This window comes from Pholis gunnellus (genome assembly GCF_910591455.1).
Source record: "Pholis gunnellus genome assembly, chromosome: 15".
NCBI lineage: Eukaryota > Metazoa > Chordata > Actinopteri > Perciformes > Pholidae > Pholis > Pholis gunnellus.
The window spans coordinates 17,401,312-17,421,692 of NC_136542.1; the positions used below are offsets into that span (position 1 = coordinate 17,401,312).

Here is a 20,381-nt window from a genome sequence, read left to right on the forward strand (position 1 = left end):
AATGTATGGAGGAGTGGTGGTGGTTGGTTTGGTAGGAGTGCAGAACCCTGAGGGTGTATTCCACTGCGGGACGCTCAGCCCACTGAATGGATGGAGATCATTCTCCGGGCCGTGCATGCCCCCGCATACCACGGCTGTGACACGCTCGTATGAGCATGCGTGGAGGAGGTCGTCCCGTGTGCCATCGGATCGGTGGAAACAATTACAGAAAGCCTAGAGAGAGAGAGAGAGAGAGATAGACACATATGGAGCTATAAAGGAATGCCTCAAAAGAATACATTAAATCATAAATTCCTCTTAATAATGAAGTCCCATGAAGATGACAAGCAGACAGAGAGATGTTTTGTTGAGACGGGTTCGTCTGCCGGATAAATGAGGAGCCTTGTGGTTGGGAAAAAAGGGATAACTTGGTTAAAGTTGCAACAATTAAGAGTACCGGCTTGAAAAGGAGACAGCTGGCATACACGAACGCATGTATGACCCCGTCACATGCCGGTCTATGGAAGCAGTCTATTCCTCAGCTTAAAACACAATGACCCCCCCTGACCTCGCCATGTCGCAAGAGGAAACCCGTCAGCTTTGGGTTCCCAATGAAGAAAGAAAAGAAAAATGCAGTGTCATTGCTGCGATCGTGGGATTCGCTCGTCTGGCCAAGAGACCTCATTACCGGCTTGACAGGCTGATTCACTGTCTCCCTGTCTGTGTCGGTGACAAAGCAGCCCCAGTGCCATCGCAGGGTCTCCAGCGAGTGCAACGCGGGATGTGCGTTATGCAACGAGTTTACTCTTGGAAAGCCGGGCCTGTCACTCAAGAATCCGGAGTGGAGGCCATCGACGGAGTCTTCTGTGTTTTCAAAATGGTGTTTTCTTCACAGTGAGTGGAGTCTTAAAACAATGAGCTTGGAACAATCACTACGAAGACTGAGGTCTTTTTCAGCCTTTCTAGCTAAAAATTATATTTGCAACCCCCCCCCCTCATTTTGTAGGCGCATGTATCTTGGAGCAGTGAGCACTTGAACCAAAACAAGTGATGCTCCCTTTCCCAGATTGGCTGGTTTGAATGGCAAATGTGTTTTTTTATTTCCCTGTTTCGGGGTCTTGAACTTTAGGTTTAGGATCCACTGATCTGATGATAAAATACTTCTGTGGTGTGTATGCTTTTCTCACCGCAGCATTTATGGCGTTTGTCCATCATGCTGTCGTACTTTTTCCAGAGTTTGCTATGAAAATAAATTTGCCAGTGACCTGTATGATCTCAGTGCTGTTGATGAACAAAGTATAAAAAGTTCAAAATGCCCCAAAACCTTCCAGACATGTGAAACAGTGGAACGGGTCTTGCTGAGCAGACTGTTGCAGTGACATAGGGGGGGGGGGGGGCGAAGCAGGCCCGTCCCCCGGCTGCAGATTGGACAAAACCCCCGCCTGCCCCGCCCATGGGAGGAGACTCCGGTCGATTTTTGAGGCGCGGTAGAAATACTCACAGCCTCATCACCGACCTCCTTTAATTTGAGCTCAGCCGCCGTGGGGTCCGCACTCAGCGAAGGGGGATCTTCTCATTTCCAGACCAAGCTAAGGAGAAGGAGATCCGGTCGGATTTGTTTCACCTCTTTGGCAAGACCTTACCCGATCCCGGCGCTGGATTTTTAAACCTCAAAACTCTCCTCGAGGTTTTTCTTTTTCGTTTCCAACACACCAGTCAGAGAAAATGGGAGCCCCGTTGTCCAAGGGTGGAGTAGCTGTTGAGGGGAAAGCCGCCGCCACTGCCGACCCTGTCGCCGCCAAAGCCAACGGCCAGGTGAGTGAAGTAGGCCACTCGGGGAGACACATGGCACCCAACGCCCACAAGGCAGCGTGGGGTGCCGCTGCGATGCCTAGCTGTTGCTCTTTCACGCTCCGCACAGAGAGCAGACCCGTTCCTGCGTTAACCCGCGTGGCTACAGAGCCAATTCAATAAATAACAGGTTGTTTACAGCGGGGGGGGGGAGACCTCCAGCCAGAGTAGCCGACGAGTGGCCATGCTCGTCCCCGCTCGGCGCGCACCAGACCTGCCTTTTGTTAATTCCGCTCGCCGGTCCCCGGGTGGGGGTTGGAGGGGGCAATTCACCCGCACAATTCGACGCGAGAACGACATATTCGAGTAGAAGCGTGTGTTTTGACCGTGTTCTCTCTCATGAGTTGGCTGCGGTCGGGGCGGTAGTCGCTCTCGACGTCGAAAACAAAAGACGCGGAGCGGTGCAAAGGATGCAAATGCGCTCTGCTGGAGGCGCGGGTTTTTTTTTTTGCGGGGTTGCATTCAAAGCTGCGGGGACGCCAGTAACAAAAACTCTGCCCCCAAACTAATATACATTTATGCGTTTTGTGTCTCGTGTTGTTCGACTAGTTTCAACAAAATGTGCGTTGACGACTGATAGGCGACGGCTAATGATAGCTGGGATGAGTACGCGAGTGACTCGCTTGAATCTAAACCCCAGATCAGAAGATCATTATTTGATACAACGCAAGGCGCATTGCAATGCACGTTGATGAAGTTGTTCGACTTAAAGGAGCCCACGGTCCCTCATGAGTGCAGTCGATTCATTGAATATGCCGACATTGGCCGATGTGTGTGCTGGCTGGCCACACCGAGCTCGCGCAGAGAGCGGTGGTAGATGGGAGCTGCAGCTCTGGGATGAGAGCAGAAAGCAGGTTTCATGGGGATTCCTTTGTTCCCCAAACTCGCTAGCCGTGTTGACTGTCGAATGCAGCACTACTGCCCCCGTGTGGCTGCTTAGTAGTCATGCAAACAGCTGTTTACACACACACACACACACACACACACACACACACACACACACACACACACACACACACACACACACACACACACACACACACACACACACACACCCCACTGTCAGTGCAAGCAGCTTTCCTCAAGTATAACATGGATTAACTATTGGAGTAAATGGGCTAATGCTAATCTGTCATGTGTCAGATCCTGTGCACATTTTCATCTACAGTTTATCCATCTGTTTATGAGTGAAATATGTTTCCATATTGCAGAGGCAACATGTTTATTTTGGGCCCAGTTTCAGTACTTAAAAATCCACGACTAATGAGTCCTTCCTCTCTGCAGGAGAACGGTCATGTGAAAACCAACGGCGACGTGTCGGCCAAGCCGGACGGGGAAGTGGCTGCCGCCGATGGAAACGGGACAGCCGAACCGGCCAAGGAGGGCGAAAACGGCACCGGGGACGCCATCGAGTCGGCCCCCGCGGCCGAGGGGGAGGCCGCCAAACCGGAGGGCGAGGGCGCCAAGGAGGGTAAGAAGAAGAAGAAGTTCTCCCTGAAGAACTCCTTCAAGTTCAAGGGCATCTCGCTGAAGAAGAGCAAGAAGGGCGGTGAGGAGGCCAAGGAGGAGGCCGCCTCCCCGACGGCCGAGGACAAGCCCGAGGAGAACGGCCACTCGGCCAAGGAAACCAAAGAGGAGACGCCGGCCGCCGAGGCCAAAGAGGACGAGGCCGCCGCCTCCGCAGCTCCGGCTGCTGCTGAGGCCGCACCCGAGGGAGAGGCCAAGGTGAAGGAGGAGGCCCCGCCCACAGAGGCTGCCCCGGCCGAGGTGGCCGCCGCCCCCGCCCCTGCTGAGGACACGACACCCGCAGCCCCCGAGGGTGAGGCCAAGGCAGAGTGACTGCACCCCCCCTCCCTCCCTCCTCCCCCCCCCCCCCAGCCGCGGCACCTGAACTGATTTTCCAAGATTAAAGTATATAAATATATATATGAGCGACGCGTGCCACGTTCTTAAAAGTTATAAACGAAACTAGAGAAGAAGACAACGGATATATCACGTCTGCTGAGTCAACCACCAGTTCACTGCCTTTTATTAGTTCTTCGACAGACGGAATCTCACCGGGCCCTCTCGCGATCAAAGCGCCGGCGTGTGTCGCCCCCTCATGGTGCACACGGGGACTGGCGTGTGGCGAAGGTAAATGGATCGGATGTGGAGCGAATCAGGAATACTGACTTATTTTCCCAGTTCACGGAGAAGCATCCTTTTTTTTTTTTAACAGCGTGGCAGCCCTATAACATTTTTCTTTTTCTTTCTCATCTCTCTTCTTCTTTTTTTTTTTGGGATCTAAAAATTGTCACCGTTGCGGAGCGGGGCAGAGCATCTCCTTCACTCGAAATGACTGTTATATGGACACATAAACCTTTCAGAAAGATCTTACTCATTTTTAGAATTCTACATTCCTGTGTTTTACCCCCCCCCAAATTTCAAGTATTTTGTCATGTATAGAAAAGTAAAAAATCAAGGAGGGGAGGTGGAAAAGGAGCAATGTCTTTGTACATGCATTTCAATTAGGTTTTTTTTCTTCTTCTGGCTAAAACCACATTGAAGCTTCTTGAGTATTGCAGTGTTCACATTTCAGAGTTTATGATGCAGGGGTTGGGGTTGTGTACAAAATGTGAGCTTTTTAATCTGCAAACCGTCTCTGTAAATATGTTTTGGCCAATATTTTTGGTTCTCTTTATTTTGCTATCGTTTGAAGATGTCAATGGTTTTATTGTAACTTTTAATAAGGGTAAATAAATGTTCGATCCCCCCCGGTCTGTGTTCCGCCTTTTGATTCACACCTCAAGACACACTGATGAAGTAGACTAAAGACTAGTCTTATTGTACAGTTACTACATCATGCATACAGAAACATTCAGTTAAATAGTAGATACGAGAATACAAACTGTCTCGGATGAAAAGTAATTAAAAGAAACCATGATTTAGATTAAAGAGGTACAAACAAGCGTTGTCATTAAATCAGCTAATTATGAAAATGGAAGAATAAATAAACACCAGTGAACATGAACATTGCTGCTTCCATGGACCTGAGTCACACTTGATTCACGCGTGCTCTGCATATAATAAGCTGGACCCACCGGCACCAATATTTTGTCATAAATAGAACGATATCTGCATATTCATTTTCATCCTTTAGATACAGTTTTCATGCATTTCAGACTATTCTTTTGGCACAATAAGCCCACATCTCATTGCATAATTTCACTTCATGTTACTTGTCTGCGTGACGAACATTTGAATCCAAATAGTGGATTGTGTGAGAGAGCACCACATGTCGTCATTGGTGTGTTATTTTTATAACATTTTCGATGAATTGTGGCAGCTTGTTTGACATCAGCTGCTGGAGTAAAATCCAGTTGGTTGTCAGAGGCTTAAAGTACCTAATTGTTAGTTGGTCTCTGGCTCCCTGTGGTGGGCAGACATGTGTATTGTACATGAGTCTGCACATTGTTGCTGTTCAGTAAAACACGTTGACGTCTAATTCACACGTTGTTCGTGTTATGCTATTAGCCAAAGTTAGCTAGTATCATTAGTAGGGCTTATAATGCGCTTTAATGGGATGTGGAAGTAGATTTGGGCTTATGCGTTTCCGTACAACACAATAATGTAAAAGCAGCAACGTCAACCGAAATGTTGAGCAGGTCTACGTCCACAAATATTTGCATAACGATTACTGTATGTCGAAATATTACGAGTTGTCACAAGTTGTACACAGACGAGGTGGCCGAGTGGTTAAGGCGATGGACTGCTAATCCATTGTGCTCTGCACGCGTGGGTTCGAATCCCATCCTCGTCGGATGTTTTCAATTTGTTAAATATGGAAGTAGCCACGAAATTTAAAAAAAACTGTAAAAGACTTTAACTGTAACGTAATTCCTACGCATTCCTCTTCTGAAACGTTATGTTTCACTTCCGTAAACATAATATGGTGTGAAATTGTAGCCTACGCTCATACAAGCAAATGGTGGAATTCCGTGTTTTAATTAAAGAAGCACTTGAAGGCAATAACATTGGGTCGTCTGGTGAGAGTACCTGCGCCGCCCACAATGTGCAGCTGTGTTCAGAGCTCTTGATGCACGCCACCGGCACGTGGTTTTAAACACGAGGGGACTTCACGGGTACATATTTGTGCTCTTACCTTCATGAATGACGGTTCACTGTGGCTGCTTTTACGCCCTGTCCCTTTGCACAATAACAAATCTCTAGACAAAAATCCCTAAAATGTCTGTAAATAGATAGATGGACACATTGACAGGTATTGTCAACGTATGCTGCCATCTAGTGGTAACAGAACATAATTCAACTGTTTTTATTCCAACTTTTGTTTGACGTTCTGTGATAAAATTGTTGCTTTTTAACCAACAAAATAAGTGAATTCATGTGCATAATAGGCTATTTTTATGAGTAAATGATACAATGTATGATGGCTGAATTCCACTCATGTGCCACAACACAATAAACAATAACAATAAATACAATTATAATGATAAAACTAAAATCAAGTTGAGATAACAACTTCATTTTAAAACAAATCACGGGGGTTGAATACTGCATGTGAAAGGCAGAACTTTTCTATCCAGGCTGGATTTTTTTTATGTTGAATTAATAATGCCAGCAATATACTCATTCAATACATGTTTTACTGCTGACGGTCTTGTAGATAAACATTGTGGAATAATGATGAAAAAGGATAGTAGAAGCTTTTGCGGGCTAAGCGCTGAGCTCCATTTATAGGCAAGTCATTTCCCATCAAGCACTTCGCTGCTGTAGCCCTTTGAGAGATCCAATGGCACCTAGGTCACAAAACTGCACGCGTCTTTTTCCTGTCAGATTTCCATTTCTCATGCAGTTGAGCCTCCATGGCAAGTCGGACAAAATCACTAACCATCATGCAATTCACTGAGCAAGACGGTTATCGCAGTTATGCAGGCCTGCGTCGGTCTAGTTCATCTTAAACAAGCCTTATATAAATTATGACTTTATTGATAAAATACATTGTAATAAAACATACAGTAGTTTGGACAACATGCAGTTGGTTTCCTGATTCTGAACGCCGAAGACCCCAAGTTTTCAAACCTTTATAACATATATCTTTTTAAAAATAGACCATCTTCCATCCTGACTTTTTGTAAACACGGGAAAGGACCTGGTTTGTCACTGGTGTTAGGAGCAGCAGCAAACTTTATATACAAACCCTGCGTGTACAAACATACCAGAATGGACCTTTCTGCAAATAGGGACAGTCTCGGCAAAGAGCTTGATCAGCATTTTTATTTAAGCAATTAAATATAGCTCTATATATGTCAATAAAAAACAAGTCCTAAAAAAAAACTATTGGACCACATTACGACATTCCAGTTGACTCTTAATCCGAACAGACGTAGTTGTGTCTGGGGTACACATGGTGACCTTGTCCTGTAACTTCACCCTGCCAGCTCAGCTAATTAAGCTCGTCAGAAATATCCTCTTATGGACGCTTGACGTGAGGCATCAGCTCGATCAAATTCCCGGCAGTGTTTTGGTCCCTTTTTTTTCTTTTTGAACACGACTTTAACCCAGATTTACCTGTCGCCGTCAATTTTTCTTTTGCAGCTCGGAGACACAAAAGGTAAGAATTGCAGGATCACACATCACATCCACATGAAAATCCATCTCGTGGGGCTTTCGGTAACAAGTTTGGTGTCCAGAGCACGGCCCAATCAGATCCGGTTCGACAAAAGCCCCAGATCAGCATTGGTGCCCGAGCACCATGTGTGAAATTTTGAATTTGGGGACCTCATTAGAGATCCTTCCTCGTGGAAGGTTGTGCAGTGTGTGTGTGTGTGTGTGACCCCCCCAACGCCGGTCAGACATGTGGTGTAAAAACCACCACGACTTAAAGACTAAATTACTGTGCTAAGCACCGCCCAGGGCGAATGTGATTATGTTTAACAGAATACAAACAAGTCAGAGCATTTTCCCCCCCCTTACACCAGAATGATAACGCTTGAGGCCAGACCTTTCGTTGGCACTGCCACAGCGCTGCGAGAGATAGCTGTAACAGACTACATGTAACAGGACACACCGGACGTTGATTCAACAAATCAATCAATAATGCCCTTCCAACGCAACGTCAGACCCCGTGCTCTAAAAGCCAAGTCCTGCATGTTGGTCCTGGTATAGTCAACCATGAGCTAAAAAAAAAAAAAAATGTGATATCCAAACGCAGCGAGACCAGTCGTCCTCACCTTTAACAGTGTTCAACATACAATCAGCCAGTGTCTGCGATCCTTCCGACGGAGAGCCATGGATGTTTCATGTTCAGCTGGGTCACAGTCTAATAACTTCCCCCCCCCCCCCCCCTCAACCGAGTCCTATAAGGTCGTGCTTATACCACCGTCTCTGATCTTGTCCGTCTTGTTCAAACTCATCTGGCTCTCCGTCAGCGTGGGATCCCTGCGGTACTGGGACCTCGGCGGGGCCATGTTGGTGAGCTCGTGCTGCTCAGCGAAGCGGAACCTCTGGTTGTCCTGGCGGGTCTTCACCAGCTTGGCGATGCGCTTGCCGATGAGGTAAACCATCTCGCAGAGGCACATCAGGATGCACAGCGCGCTGGAAACGACCATGAAGATCATGAAGATCTTCTTCTCCGTGGGGCGACTGATGAAGCAGTCCACGGTGTTGGGGCACGGCTCCAGGGAACACTTGGACAACCTAAAAGAAAGGATTGAAGAAGACGAATAGAGATTCATTAGATAATCGGTTTGGCTGTTCATTTCCAATGTCCATGCTGAAGATGATTAAAAGGCCGTGCTTTTCGTCTGAAAAGTAAAAAGGTACGAGCATTACTTGGGCAAGTCGTATCCGTGGTATATCCGATACAGGATGTACAGAAAGGAAGTGTCGAATCCAGCCTTGAAGACCAGACTCAGCAGATAGGTCCACCACAGCCCCCCTCTCTTCTTGCCGGGGTTGGCGTACAGGTGAGAGCCGTGGTGCAGCTCCTCGTATTTCTTGTCCTTTCCTTCGCGGAACTTAACATGAGCCATCACCATCAGGGACGGGCAGGTGACAAAGATCAGCTGCAGAGCCCACAGACGGATATGGGAGATGGGGAAGATGTGGTCATAGCAGATGGTGGTGCAGCCAGGCTGGAAACAGAGTAAAAGATTTACAGCAATTGCTTTTTCTGTAATGACTAAAATGTCTCAGATGGTGGAAACGAGTGAAAGTGTAGGTTATTGCCTTTGTGCCAGAGATAAAAAAACAACAACAAGGAACTGGGTCTCAAGGAGGCAATACTGTCATACCACTAATGCAACTGTCGTGAAATGATGAATACAAAACGACGACGGCCCTTTTCAGGTGAAATAACAGAACTTTCAAACGGCAACGATTTGGTGTTGCACTTTCACAAAGTTCGGGGTCTCACTAGAGACAAATTACAAACAAGAAAGGTCAAAATGTATGCAACATAGCCAGATATATCTTTACTTCTAGTCTCTAGTGTTCCACAAAACACTGGTAACTACATTTCCCATAATGCAACTCAACACTGTCTTTTGTTTAAGTCTTCCGGTCTGGTAAATGCCCACGTCTTTCAAACTCCACAACTACAATGTTGCAAATTGAACTATAATTGAACAAATGAAGGCGTCCAACCCAATCCGAGATAACCCTGATGACATCATCCAGGGTAACAGCCGACGTCGTGCTTGAACTCACAAACAGTCGGGACAGATTTTTATGTAAGAATAGTGTTAGAATAGAAAAGGAAAACATCTTACCTGCCGAGTGTTACACACAAAGTCTTTGTTCTCGTCACCCCAAACCCTCTGCGCTGCCACCACAAACACCATGACCCGGAACACGAACACCATGGACAGCCAGATCCTCCCGAACGCGGTGGAGTATCTATTGACTCCGCTCAACAAGCTCTCCAGGCCCGACCAGTTCATCGCTGCTGCTGCACGGGGCCTGGGTGATAGGACACAAACGTACGCTTTAACGGAGAGGAAGAGAGAATACAGGGATGTGCTTCCACAATCCGTATGACAAGATAAAAAAACAATCAGACAATTACTTACAACAATAACATAAAATGTAGGCTTCTGGTTAAGAATTAGCCAGATGTTGCCCAATCAAAAAGATGCAAGTTATATGAATGGTTGAATACTTCAAAACACCAGCTGCACCCAGAACCGGTATGTCTGGCTAAGACAAAGAGCTTGCATGGGCTTGTCTGAAATTGTTCACCTCAGGTCAGGTGTGGGAGGTGACATTTGGAAACAGATCTGTATCTCGTGTCTGCCAGGATTTCTCTGTTGTGTTTTTTCTTTTTTTTTAACGCTTCATAAATTATTATTCAGGATTAATAATGTCACCGCTCTCTAATGAAGGCCTGTGTTTTAGTAGCTATAAGAAGATGGTACTGTTCCCAGGCCAGAGAAGATGAAGTTAGCAGCTGGTTAGCATAGCGTAGCACAAAGACTGGAAACAGCTAGCCCCGGCTCTGTCCAAAGGTAGCCTAATCTGCCTTCCAGCACCCCTAAAGCTCTGGTTTCACTCTGGAAGCATTTTAGCAACAATTTGCGGTTAACGTGCTCGACTGTTTCTGTCTGGGACCACTTCCTGAAATGTACACCGGTTGTCCAGCAACTGCTCCCCAACAAGAAGTAGTATGGCACACAAACCCAAATAAAACAGTGACGTTTGATGTTTTCACCTTCATTTAAATTCCCCCTTTTTATGCAATCTATTATGCTAAGATAAGCTAACTGGCTGCTAGCTACAAATTAGCTATTTCTTCAAACCATAGATTCTATGCTCAGAATTTAGACCACATTTCCAACAAACACATACACCTTTCATGGAACAAAACTTTTAGCTTTACGTTTCATGCAAAATCTTATATTTCGAATGCAAATATGTTTTTGAAAGTGAACCAACTTGCTCTATGACACGCAGACAAACCAGTTTGAGGAGTTGGGAGTGCTCACTTAGAGATGTGAAACCTGATTAAAGTTGTAACAAGGCCCTTTAAGCCATGGTTAATGGTTTTAGTTACACCTGTTCTCCTACTATGACAATTCAGCTCTGTTCCAGTGTTAAATAAGATAAAACGTTGATGATAAAATGTATCTTCGTGCTCCATCCTGGACGCTGTTCATTCTGTACACACAGCTGCTGTGTGTGTTAACCGTATAACCATCGCTGCTGTGGAACAAGGGGAATGAGGTTCATGAATGAAACAACCAGGTGTCATTAGCCCATTATAAATATATCTTCAAGCATAAACCTCCATGGCCAATGTGTGGTTTCACAATTTAAGTTATACTGTTTGTCTGTGTTTGTCTGTTTGTGTGTGTTTAACAAATATGTCTTTATTCTTGCAAACAAAACCTAATGTGGTTTACACTGTGCTCAGTCTATTGAATCATGTTTTCATAGTATCATAGGGCTGGCATTGTACAGAGTCTTCTTTTTTGATTGTAAGATATACTTAATTTGTAGTCCTTTTTATTGTAAAACGCAATTACATTCATTCACTTAAAATGTGTATCTAATTGAGGATTTTGCCACATTTAGTTCCTTTTTGCTCGTCAAATAAACGAGAACCACTAAAGCTTTAATTAATACATTAATACATTTTTTTTAAATAAATGTTATAAATGTTATTTGGAAAGTATAACAGATTTTTTATTATTATATTTCCCATTTGTTTATACTTGAAGACCCACCACTTCGCTGGTTATGAAGAGAAATAAAATCCAAATGAATCCGGATATAAAACACCATCTTTATGTCGTTTACGATTTTCTGGAGCAGTGAAGGATCACGCACTGTTTAGAAACGAGTAAAATATTTAGATTTCAACATAAAGGAGTGGCTGAGGACTTTTCGTTGTTAACACTTAAAACTCTGGATTTACTCCATTAGTTTAGTCATATAGGCTAAATAAAACAAATCTTCGCAGCAATGAGACTTGTCCAGTGAGGACCACATACTGCTGTGGTTATAGTGAGACCAGTTCAGATTCTACATTCATATTTGTCTTTCTTTTTTTTTTAAACCCCCAACGTTGGGCTCCAATTCAGGCAGTGGCTGTTTACGAAATATAAAATGTTGTTACAAATGGTCAATTACACGCATTAAATCTACCATTAAAAGACCAATTGCATAGTAGGCTATTTATAAAGCAGATTGCTTAATATACATCAGCTTGTGTGTGTAGAAATGTTTAACTTTTAGAGGGCTACATACCCCAACGACTCGGTCTGTGGTGAATCTACACTTTATAAAACCACATTTTCTTCATACTGATTGCGTAACATCTTGCCACACCATGTGTAACGTTACTCTCATTGTGTCTTTTCTTTTATAGGGAAATAACCTAGAGGTTTTCTCCGCATATGTTGGCATAAATAACAGTTTCTAGCGGCCTGTTTTAGGGTAAACAAGGGAAAAGAAATCACTGTAACTGGATACAGTCTTTTGTTTACCGATCAGTCCTCACTTTAGGCATGTGATACAACATTAATGAAAATCAAAGAACCTTACCTAGTGCTGGAACCAGACTCAAATACCCAAATCCAATATGTCGACACCAGCAGGAGAAGATTAATAAACAGCTGTAAAGTTAAATATAGTTCAGTAAAAACGGGTTAAACTATTCTGCTGCTTTTTCTCTCTGTTTCTGTCTCTGCTCTCTCGCCCTTCCCTCAGGATTCCTGCCTAACCAGATTCAACAGTTGCTACGTCACCACACACAAGCACGCACACACACACACACACACACACACACACACACAAACACACACACACACTTGCATGCCCCGTCTTGTCAGTTTGCACGGTACAGGAAGGCTCCACGCCCTCTGAGCCATGTAACCTAACACCTTATGAATAATAAACAAGACACAGGAAAAAGGAAAAAGAGAGTAAGAACGAGAGAGGGAGGAAGATGCCCCACCCTTTGGGCAGTAATGCAGATGTTTTTACAGTGAGCAATGTGTTCACATGGTAACAGACACACAGACCTAAATCAGAGCTAAATGAATGGAGCGTGTCAAACTGTTTCAGTAACTTGTTGCTGCAGTTTGTTTGAAATAGAGTAACTGCATCAAATAAAATACAATAAATGCTGTAATATATATTAAGTCAGTGTATGAAGAATAATGCAAAGTGGCCAGAGAAAAAGTTAAACATCAAAAGCGTTGATAAGTTGTGAATATATAGTGGGATTAGAGTAAAATACATGACGATAAAGAGTAAAGAGAGGAGAGGGAGAGAGATTCCTCCCTCTCCTCTCAACCTTTCCCCTTTCACTTCCACATGAGAAAATCTAGAGTTAAGTTTAACCAAACAACAGTTTGTCCCGTAGACATTGTTGAAAACATCTTAGAAAACGTTGTCATGCCAGCGGGATAAAGGTTAGAGGTCAAGTTGTAAATACAGAAAGGCCCTAGGCTGACAAAAAACATTAAAACATTCACACTTTTTTAAAAGTCTGCTTTGTTGTTTTGTGTGCGTCATCGTGGAATTCACTGACAGTAACACAGCCAGTGTATATCTTGGTAGGTTTACTTTGTGCAAACAGCAGATGGCAGCAATGACATCAACACCTGCTTGACAGTTACAATTTGCCCGCATGCTGCCTTATTTTATCATACAGTAACGGTATAACAAATTAATATGATTTAGGACGAATGTTCAGTTATGCCTGGATTAACATAATGTTACACAGGATATGTGTATCAATCAATTCAAGTTGACTTACTACTTATTACGTACTACTTGCCTTAATAAACCTAACCTCGCTTACTCTGCTCAAAGGGATAAAATAGCACTTTTGTTAGATTTAGTAAAGCAACATGATGCGAAGTGATTTGTAAAATATTCGTCATGTTGAAGGAGAATAATACAGGAAGTGTACTTACAAATTAAAACGGACATGATTTTTTTTCAAAACAGTGCAGTGTGTATTTCTTTTCAGTCAGTTTTATTATTGAAAGCTTGCAACCGGAAGTCTTGTTTGTTTTTATCGTGGCTAACTCGACATTTCTGTTCGACATGTCTCCTTCGCAGACTCTTCTCCGCCAGTAGAAACGTCTGGATTTTCCGTGAAACAACTGCGTTTTGTAAGTAACGTTAGCTATGTCAGCCGTCTGTGTTTGATGTTAGCAGGTGTTACTAATGTGAACCTGAAGTTAGCCCCGTGCTAACGACACCACTGTCACCCGCTGTCATTAGGCTGTTGTTGAAATCCAGCCAACGCATTAACGTTGTAGCCTGGAAGTGTTAGCTTTGTTTATTCTAGGAACATGGTTGTTGACCTGGTTGGCGGCTGAGCCTCTAATGGCATATGGCGTTACTGATGAGTCTAGTGAGGTAGCCGCTTGCTAGTTGCTAAATCAGTGTGTCTTATGTTATAACCGTTTGTGGTAACTGTATACAGTACTGTGTGTGCGTTTGACAGTCAGCCTACTAGTAACGTTAGCTAGCTGGCTGTCATTTAGAGCATCGCCTGAGCTAACGTTAACGATCACATCCGTTTGTTTGTAGGGGGCATAAAGGACTAGCTAGCAACATTTAACCTCTAGCATTATATACGCTGTAATGTGAGCTGTTTATTAATTACAGGTGCAAATCCGATCTCTGGTCATTCGTATAGTTTAACTAGCATGAACTGAACATTTTTAAAAGGTCCGTTCTTTTTTGGCGTGGACACAATGTCACGCCAAACAGGTAGAATATCGTATGTTAGCTACTTAAACCAGGCTAACCGAGCGTTATCAACACGTTTCTCCTCTACGCAGCAGGTTAGCAGCACGCTAGCGGGCCGTTGTCAGCCAGGACCCAGAAAAAGCAGCATCATCATCAATGGTGTGTCTACATCCCGGAGCCGACACATTGTCCTGTGTACGCTCAATGAACCACCTCCCCAGCTCTCATCACAGTGAGTGTCTCTGTGCTAAGCTAGTGGCTACACGTCACGCTCGCAATGCATTATACCCCCCTCTCTCTCTCTCTCTCTCTCCCTCCCCCAGGCTGCACATGTATGGCGTTTGCGAGGCTCGGAGGGGAATTTTGCCAAGCCCAGCACCTGCTGCTTATCGTGGACAAGTGAAAAGGAGGGACACCAGCTAGGCGCAAACACTGCCATTGACGTGCACAGGTGCGTAGTATGAAGGCCGGGTGTGTCTTTTATTCAGGTACATCACGCACAAGTTCTCAGTTTTCACCATGTTACAGTCTATGGGGCAGCAGAGAGGAGAGGCACACTGAGTCAGTTCATGTCCTTATGTGTCATATAAGTCATCCAGGTGCATGGTTATCAGGTCTTAATCACACTAAAGCCTCAGATTAAAAACATCCCATTTGGGAATAGGTCTCTATACAGAAAGAAGATACTGTCTACTGTCTTACTATAAAGAAACAGAAGAAAAAGCAATATGGAAGGAAACCTTTAATGGCCGTCTCCGTGTCCTCGTAGGTCCTTACTGCCATCCTGTTCTATCCATATGAAGACAAGCCAACCGTCAGCCTGTCACCTGTCCCGGGGAGCGGGAGAGGCTTTGGGTTTAACCCGGGAGCTTCCTCACAGCTCTTCTCCTTTTCTGCTTCTCCTTTCTTCTTCTACCCTGATTCGGCCAAGACTTTTCTGAATGGGCTAGTAGATTTGAAAGAGAGAAAGGAAGGACGGATCTTTTTTTCTTTTTTTCTGTCTTCATTTTTTTTCTCCTTCTGGACTTTAGTTGTCTGCTCCGGTCTGCAAGAGTTTAATATTTATTTTTAACCAAGCCAATTTGAGTTATTTCTTCATTGCCAAGAAAAGTTTATTTCTATCCCAGGAATTTTGTCTTATTATTTTTATTTTTTATCAACAAAAGAATCAAGTAGTTACAGTTTTTTGCCCATAAGTCATACGGATGCATTAGTTAGTGAAGTTATTGGCAAAGTGGTTTTGCATTTTTGACAGTTTTTCTTTTATTGAAAATATAATTTTACAACACTTTCACTTTGATTTGTTTGAAGCACAGGCCTTTTCTCACCTTTTTCTTTCTGTGTTAATAAACCTTTTTGAGGGTCTAAAAATGAACCGACCGGCTCCAGTGGAGATCTCTTATGACTGCCTGAGATTTCTCATTACGCACAACCCCACCAATGCACAACTCGGAAGGTTTATAGAGGTAGCGCACCTTTTGTAATAATTCATGCATACCCATCATTCATTTTCTTTCAGTAATAGAGGAAGCGACCGTGTCGTGCTGTGTTAAATGTATGTCTCCATGTGCAGGATCTGAAGGCATATGGAGTGAACACTCTGGTGAGAGTGTGCGCTGCCACGTACGACAAGACACCGGTGGAGCAAGAAAGCATCCAAGTCCTGGTAAGTGACGTTAGATACACAGCAGAGTTAGCCGAGTGCTTGTGTGGAGCTAACATTGGCAGCACATCAACACTTCTATGCTGCACTGACGGTATACTGAATGTATACACATGCTGCACCGTGTTGTAAAACACCTGTTCAAACACATTTTATTCAAAATAAAAATTAGACTCAACAAAACGGTTTCAACAATTCTTTTTTTCAACATTCACCAACTCTGGTTTGGTTGAAATGGAACCATTAATAACTGCATTATAGTGATTCCACTATATAGAGCATAATCATTTTTTTCGATACAATCAGGAAGCACTCCAACATTGCAAAACCGAGTGTCGGTTTAGTCCTAACCATGAAAACAAAAATGTTCACATTTGACAGCATGTCTCAACAAATTGACGAGATCAAATAAAGACTCGATATCCCCTCCAGGATTGGCCATTTGATGACGGCTCCGCCCCCCCAGAACAGGTGGTTGATGATTGGCTGAACCTCCTGCAGACAAAGTTTCGGGAGGAGCCGGGCAGCTGTGTGGCTGTGCACTGCGTTGCTGGATTAGGAAGGTTAGTATGCACTAGAGGCAGGATCTAACGTGTTGTGTTTATCACACACTGTATGAATGGCTTAATGTATTAATATCCTCCAGAGTCAGTTATCTCTCAGATGTTGTTGTTTGCACAAAAAAAAAACGGTTGTGAAGAAAACCTGGCATGCATTGTCGGTTGTAGTAGTGTTGCACAGTATAAAGCTCTGTGGTACTCGATGTTCCACTGCTGTGTCACTTTGATCTGTAGCTGCAGGGGACCGAGGTACATTTTGGCATCGACTTGATAAAAAAGGAAAAGTCGGCGCCAAAAGTCAGAGCACAAGCTGGGTTGAAATGACGGTTTAAAGTCTGCGCTTCCGTCCAAACAGACGTTTTTATCTATTTGCCGTCTGTCCTCAGAGCTCCCGTGTTGGTGGCCCTGGCTCTAATCGAGTGTGGGATGGAATATGAAGACGCCGTGCACTTCATTAGACTGTGAGTACTAAACGCTGATTTGACCGTATTCAGCACCATCCCTGTGATTTCTTTTTTTTTTTTTTTTAAAGAAATAAACGTGTTCTCGTTTGTCAGGAAGCGCCGTGGAGCGTTCAACTCCAAGCAGCTGCTGTACCTGGAGAGCTACAAACCTAAACTGTGTCTGCGCTCCAAAGACGCCAACGGACAGAGCTGCTCTATACAGTAGGAATCTACGGCCCCACGCAGCACCACCGCAGCGCCACCGCAGCACCACCGCAGCACCACCGCATCGCCACCGCAGCGCCACAGGAGACGCTCCACCTGTTTGATGTTCAATGGGAAGTTGACGTTTTTGGGTGAATGTTTGGTAACATCAATGTCCGTGAAATCCAATCAAAGTGTTTCAAGTATTTACAAAAATGTACAGGACATATTGTCAAATTTCTGAAGATCTTTTAAAAACCTACGCAGACAACTTTGCATAAAAAAATTAGCCTAAAAAAAGAGGTTTTAAACGTTTTTATTTCTGCTCCTCGGTCTGTAATATGTAGCAAATCCCCGACAAATATTTAGCCCATTAAAGCGAGACCCCACACACAATTCATTCTAACTGTCTGCATCAATGTTAAAAACACTATTACAGATGCAGCGTCGATAAAATGCCGTTGATGTTCAAGGAAAACTTCAACCCCCAAAATGCCTTGTTTGTTTATCAGCTACTCGCATCACGTTTTCTCTCGGCCTCCTCAGTGAACCAAGAGTCACAAAACACAACTCATCAACGCTGTTTATGCGGAAACGTGAGACTTTGATTTCCCTGCACAGGTTGTGTGAGAGTTTTAACGGATGTTTTTAAATGCAGAGCTTTCTCTGGTTGAGGATTCTTCGTTCACCGTGGAAGCGTGCGAGGAAAAAAAGTTTTCTTCCAAGAATTCAAGGTAACACGGGGTGAGTGACAGATGTATAAATCAAGAAGTTATTTTAGTGGCGAAGTATTCCTTGCAACAGATTTAAATTGACGTTCTAGAACACTCCGACACTACAAACTGAATAAATGACCTGCTGCTTTTGTTGCACATCAATCCACCCGGTGCTTCAGACTGGTTTTGTTTATTCCAATTATCTCCTCCTGGACCAAATCGATGTCCCGCACCCGAAAGGGTGACACAGGTGATGAAGAACACAGACGAGTTGGAAAGCATTGACGATTAAAGAAATTTGGCGAGTTCTACATGTGACGTACGCTGTATTAAACAAACACTATTATCTACCCGTCTACTGTATGTCCCATGGTCTGCTTCTCTAGAAACACGCCTGTGTTAACTGTAGATGTTTGACGCTGTCCTTCATAACCTCACCAAGGCAGGAGGGCCGGCATGTTAGAAGGTCAGCTGGTGAAGGTATTCAACACTTTTTTTTAAAGTTTTGGTAGATTGTCCCGTTAGCTGTCGTCGGTAGTTCTTTGACCCCAGTGCTCCATACCTTCCACTTTGTGATGGGAGTGGCAGCGTATATACAAACATGAACACAGAACAGCCGACTGTACAAACGGGACAATCTGCTGAACACTTTCTGAATTCCTTCCACCGACCTCCACAGAACAGGGCTGTGGAGCCAACATGGCCGCCACTGAAAGCCTTCGGTTCTGGTCCATCTCCGGCTCTGTGCCGACTCAGCTCACCGGTCGGCTGCTGCGCTTGTAAGATGCTGTTGGGTCCTTGTGATGTTTATTATTGCTCCATAGCTTTTCTTTCCCTGTACTGTTTTGAACTATTTGTACTTGTCATTTATTTATTGATTCCACAGTGTTTGTTTTTTTTTTTCGTTTTTTGTGTGAAATGTCTTGTCTGCTAGAAAAAAACAAATCTAGTAGTCCTGTTGGAAAATTAAAGTGTTTAGTAATGTGTCTGTTGCTTGTTATATATTCTACTATATTTCATCACTCTATATTTTGGTCAGATGTGTCCGTCCTGGGTGTGATGTTTGTCATACATAATTTTATTTTCAAGCACATTTTGGTCAAATTCTCGTAAACAATTTCCAATTAAGAGCCACTTTAAAACAGCTATTGCGGTGCAGATCAGGTCCACATTAATATCGATCTGATAAGAGGTTGACAACAGAACGGTTCAATCATCACGTCAGTGCAAACCATATTACAGATTTTCCAAAAAGCGCATTTTTGTTAATATTTTCAAACGCAGCTCTGCAAACTGCCCGGCTGCGTCTCCAACAGTTCCAGGTCGCACTGACTGGACTGCATATGGGGCTGTAGCTGCATTATGTGCAGCTGATCAACATGATGCTGAGCCTGACCTGCCCTCACTGAACTTTGTGTGTGTGTGTGTGTGTGTGTGTGAGACCGTGAGAGATTGCCTCTGGCCGTGGTAATGCTGTGTGAACGTGGCCGTCAGCGCGGAGTGACAGCATCACACGGGGCCAATTCAAGGTTGATTGGTTTTATTGACTGACCCGACAGCACACACACACACTAAGCTCGAACAAAAGAGAAACAATGGGTGAATGCGGCAAACGCCCACCACTCCATTGTTAAAATACATACGTTTCCTTTTTTCATGTTCAGGCAGAGAAAGCCTGACTGAGTGTATGCGTCACCTCCTGGAGCAGGTTTTCAGGACATTAGCGCGGTGAACTGAGAAGAAAAATACAAATATTCAGGGGGATTTGACAGTCGGGGGTGGGGGTTCGGGGGGGTATAATATTTTATTTCCCTTATTTGCCTTGAGTGCAATCTTATATAATTGTATTTAAAGTGTTTTACAGAGTGATAAAACAGAAAATAGATTATAACACTGATACAGACAACACACGCTAATACGAAAGAAAGCATTTCTGGAAAAACTACCATTTAAAAAAAAAGTATTGCAGTTTTTCTATATTCCATACGGTGTACGGTAAGGAGTGTAGTGCTGTACTTCACACTGACCTGCTGCTTAACTGACACACAGAGGAAGATCAGATACCCACTGCTCCTTAGCGCTCAGTGCAGGGAGCTCAAATTCAAATGTTTCCATGTTCAGTGGAGTGTTTGTAGCCCCTGTGGACAGTAGAGGGCGATAACGTCCTGCCAAATAGTGAACTTTATAATTGAGTCATTTGCACTTTGGTTCAAATTAAAAATAATATTTCCTCAATCTTTGAAATGTTTCTCAGGAG

The 20,381-nt window shown here is 44.0% G+C and overlaps 3 protein-coding genes across 5 annotated transcripts; 2 read left to right on the top strand and 1 right to left on the bottom strand.

The window, feature by feature from the left end:
* The first annotated feature begins 1,518 nt into the window (after positions 1-1,518).
* marcksl1a (MARCKS-like 1a) lies at positions 1,519-4,585 on the top strand. Its single transcript, XM_079174120.1, has 2 exons — positions 1,519-1,794; positions 3,115-4,585. Exons 1-2 carry the CDS (start codon positions 1,705-1,707, stop codon positions 3,667-3,669), a joined length of 645 nt encoding a protein of 214 aa, XP_079030246.1. The 5' UTR covers positions 1,519-1,704; the 3' UTR covers positions 3,670-4,585.
* A 2,495-nt stretch (positions 4,586-7,080) lies between these two features.
* On the bottom strand, positions 7,081-12,526 carry gjb9a (gap junction protein beta 9a). Its single transcript, XM_079174162.1, has 4 exons — positions 12,373-12,526; positions 9,600-9,789; positions 8,662-8,963; positions 7,081-8,526 (listed from the first exon to the last, which is right to left on the bottom strand). The coding sequence occupies exons 2-4, from the start codon at positions 9,768-9,770 to the stop codon at positions 8,187-8,189; spliced, it is 813 nt and encodes a 270-aa protein (XP_079030288.1). The 5' UTR covers positions 9,771-9,789; positions 12,373-12,526; the 3' UTR covers positions 7,081-8,186.
* Positions 12,527-13,864: 1,338 nt separating this feature from the next.
* On the top strand, positions 13,865-19,112 carry LOC306707124 (protein tyrosine phosphatase type IVA 2-like). 3 transcript variants are annotated; one of them, XM_079174442.1, is made up of 8 exons: positions 13,865-13,952; positions 14,634-14,770; positions 14,862-14,989; positions 15,308-16,004; positions 16,112-16,204; positions 16,634-16,764; positions 17,148-17,222; positions 17,319-19,112. In XM_079174442.1, exons 4-8 carry the CDS (start codon positions 15,909-15,911, stop codon positions 17,428-17,430), a joined length of 507 nt encoding a protein of 168 aa, XP_079030568.1. In that variant the 5' UTR covers positions 13,865-13,952; positions 14,634-14,770; positions 14,862-14,989; positions 15,308-15,908; the 3' UTR covers positions 17,431-19,112. The 3 variants fall into 3 exon arrangements, with proteins under 3 accessions (XP_079030568.1, XP_079030567.1, XP_079030569.1); XM_079174441.1 differs by having other exon boundaries at positions 13,866-13,952; positions 14,631-14,770; XM_079174443.1 differs by lacking the exon at positions 13,865-13,952 and adding an exon at positions 14,119-14,202 and having other exon boundaries at positions 14,631-14,770.
* The last annotated feature ends 1,269 nt before the right edge of the window (positions 19,113-20,381 follow it).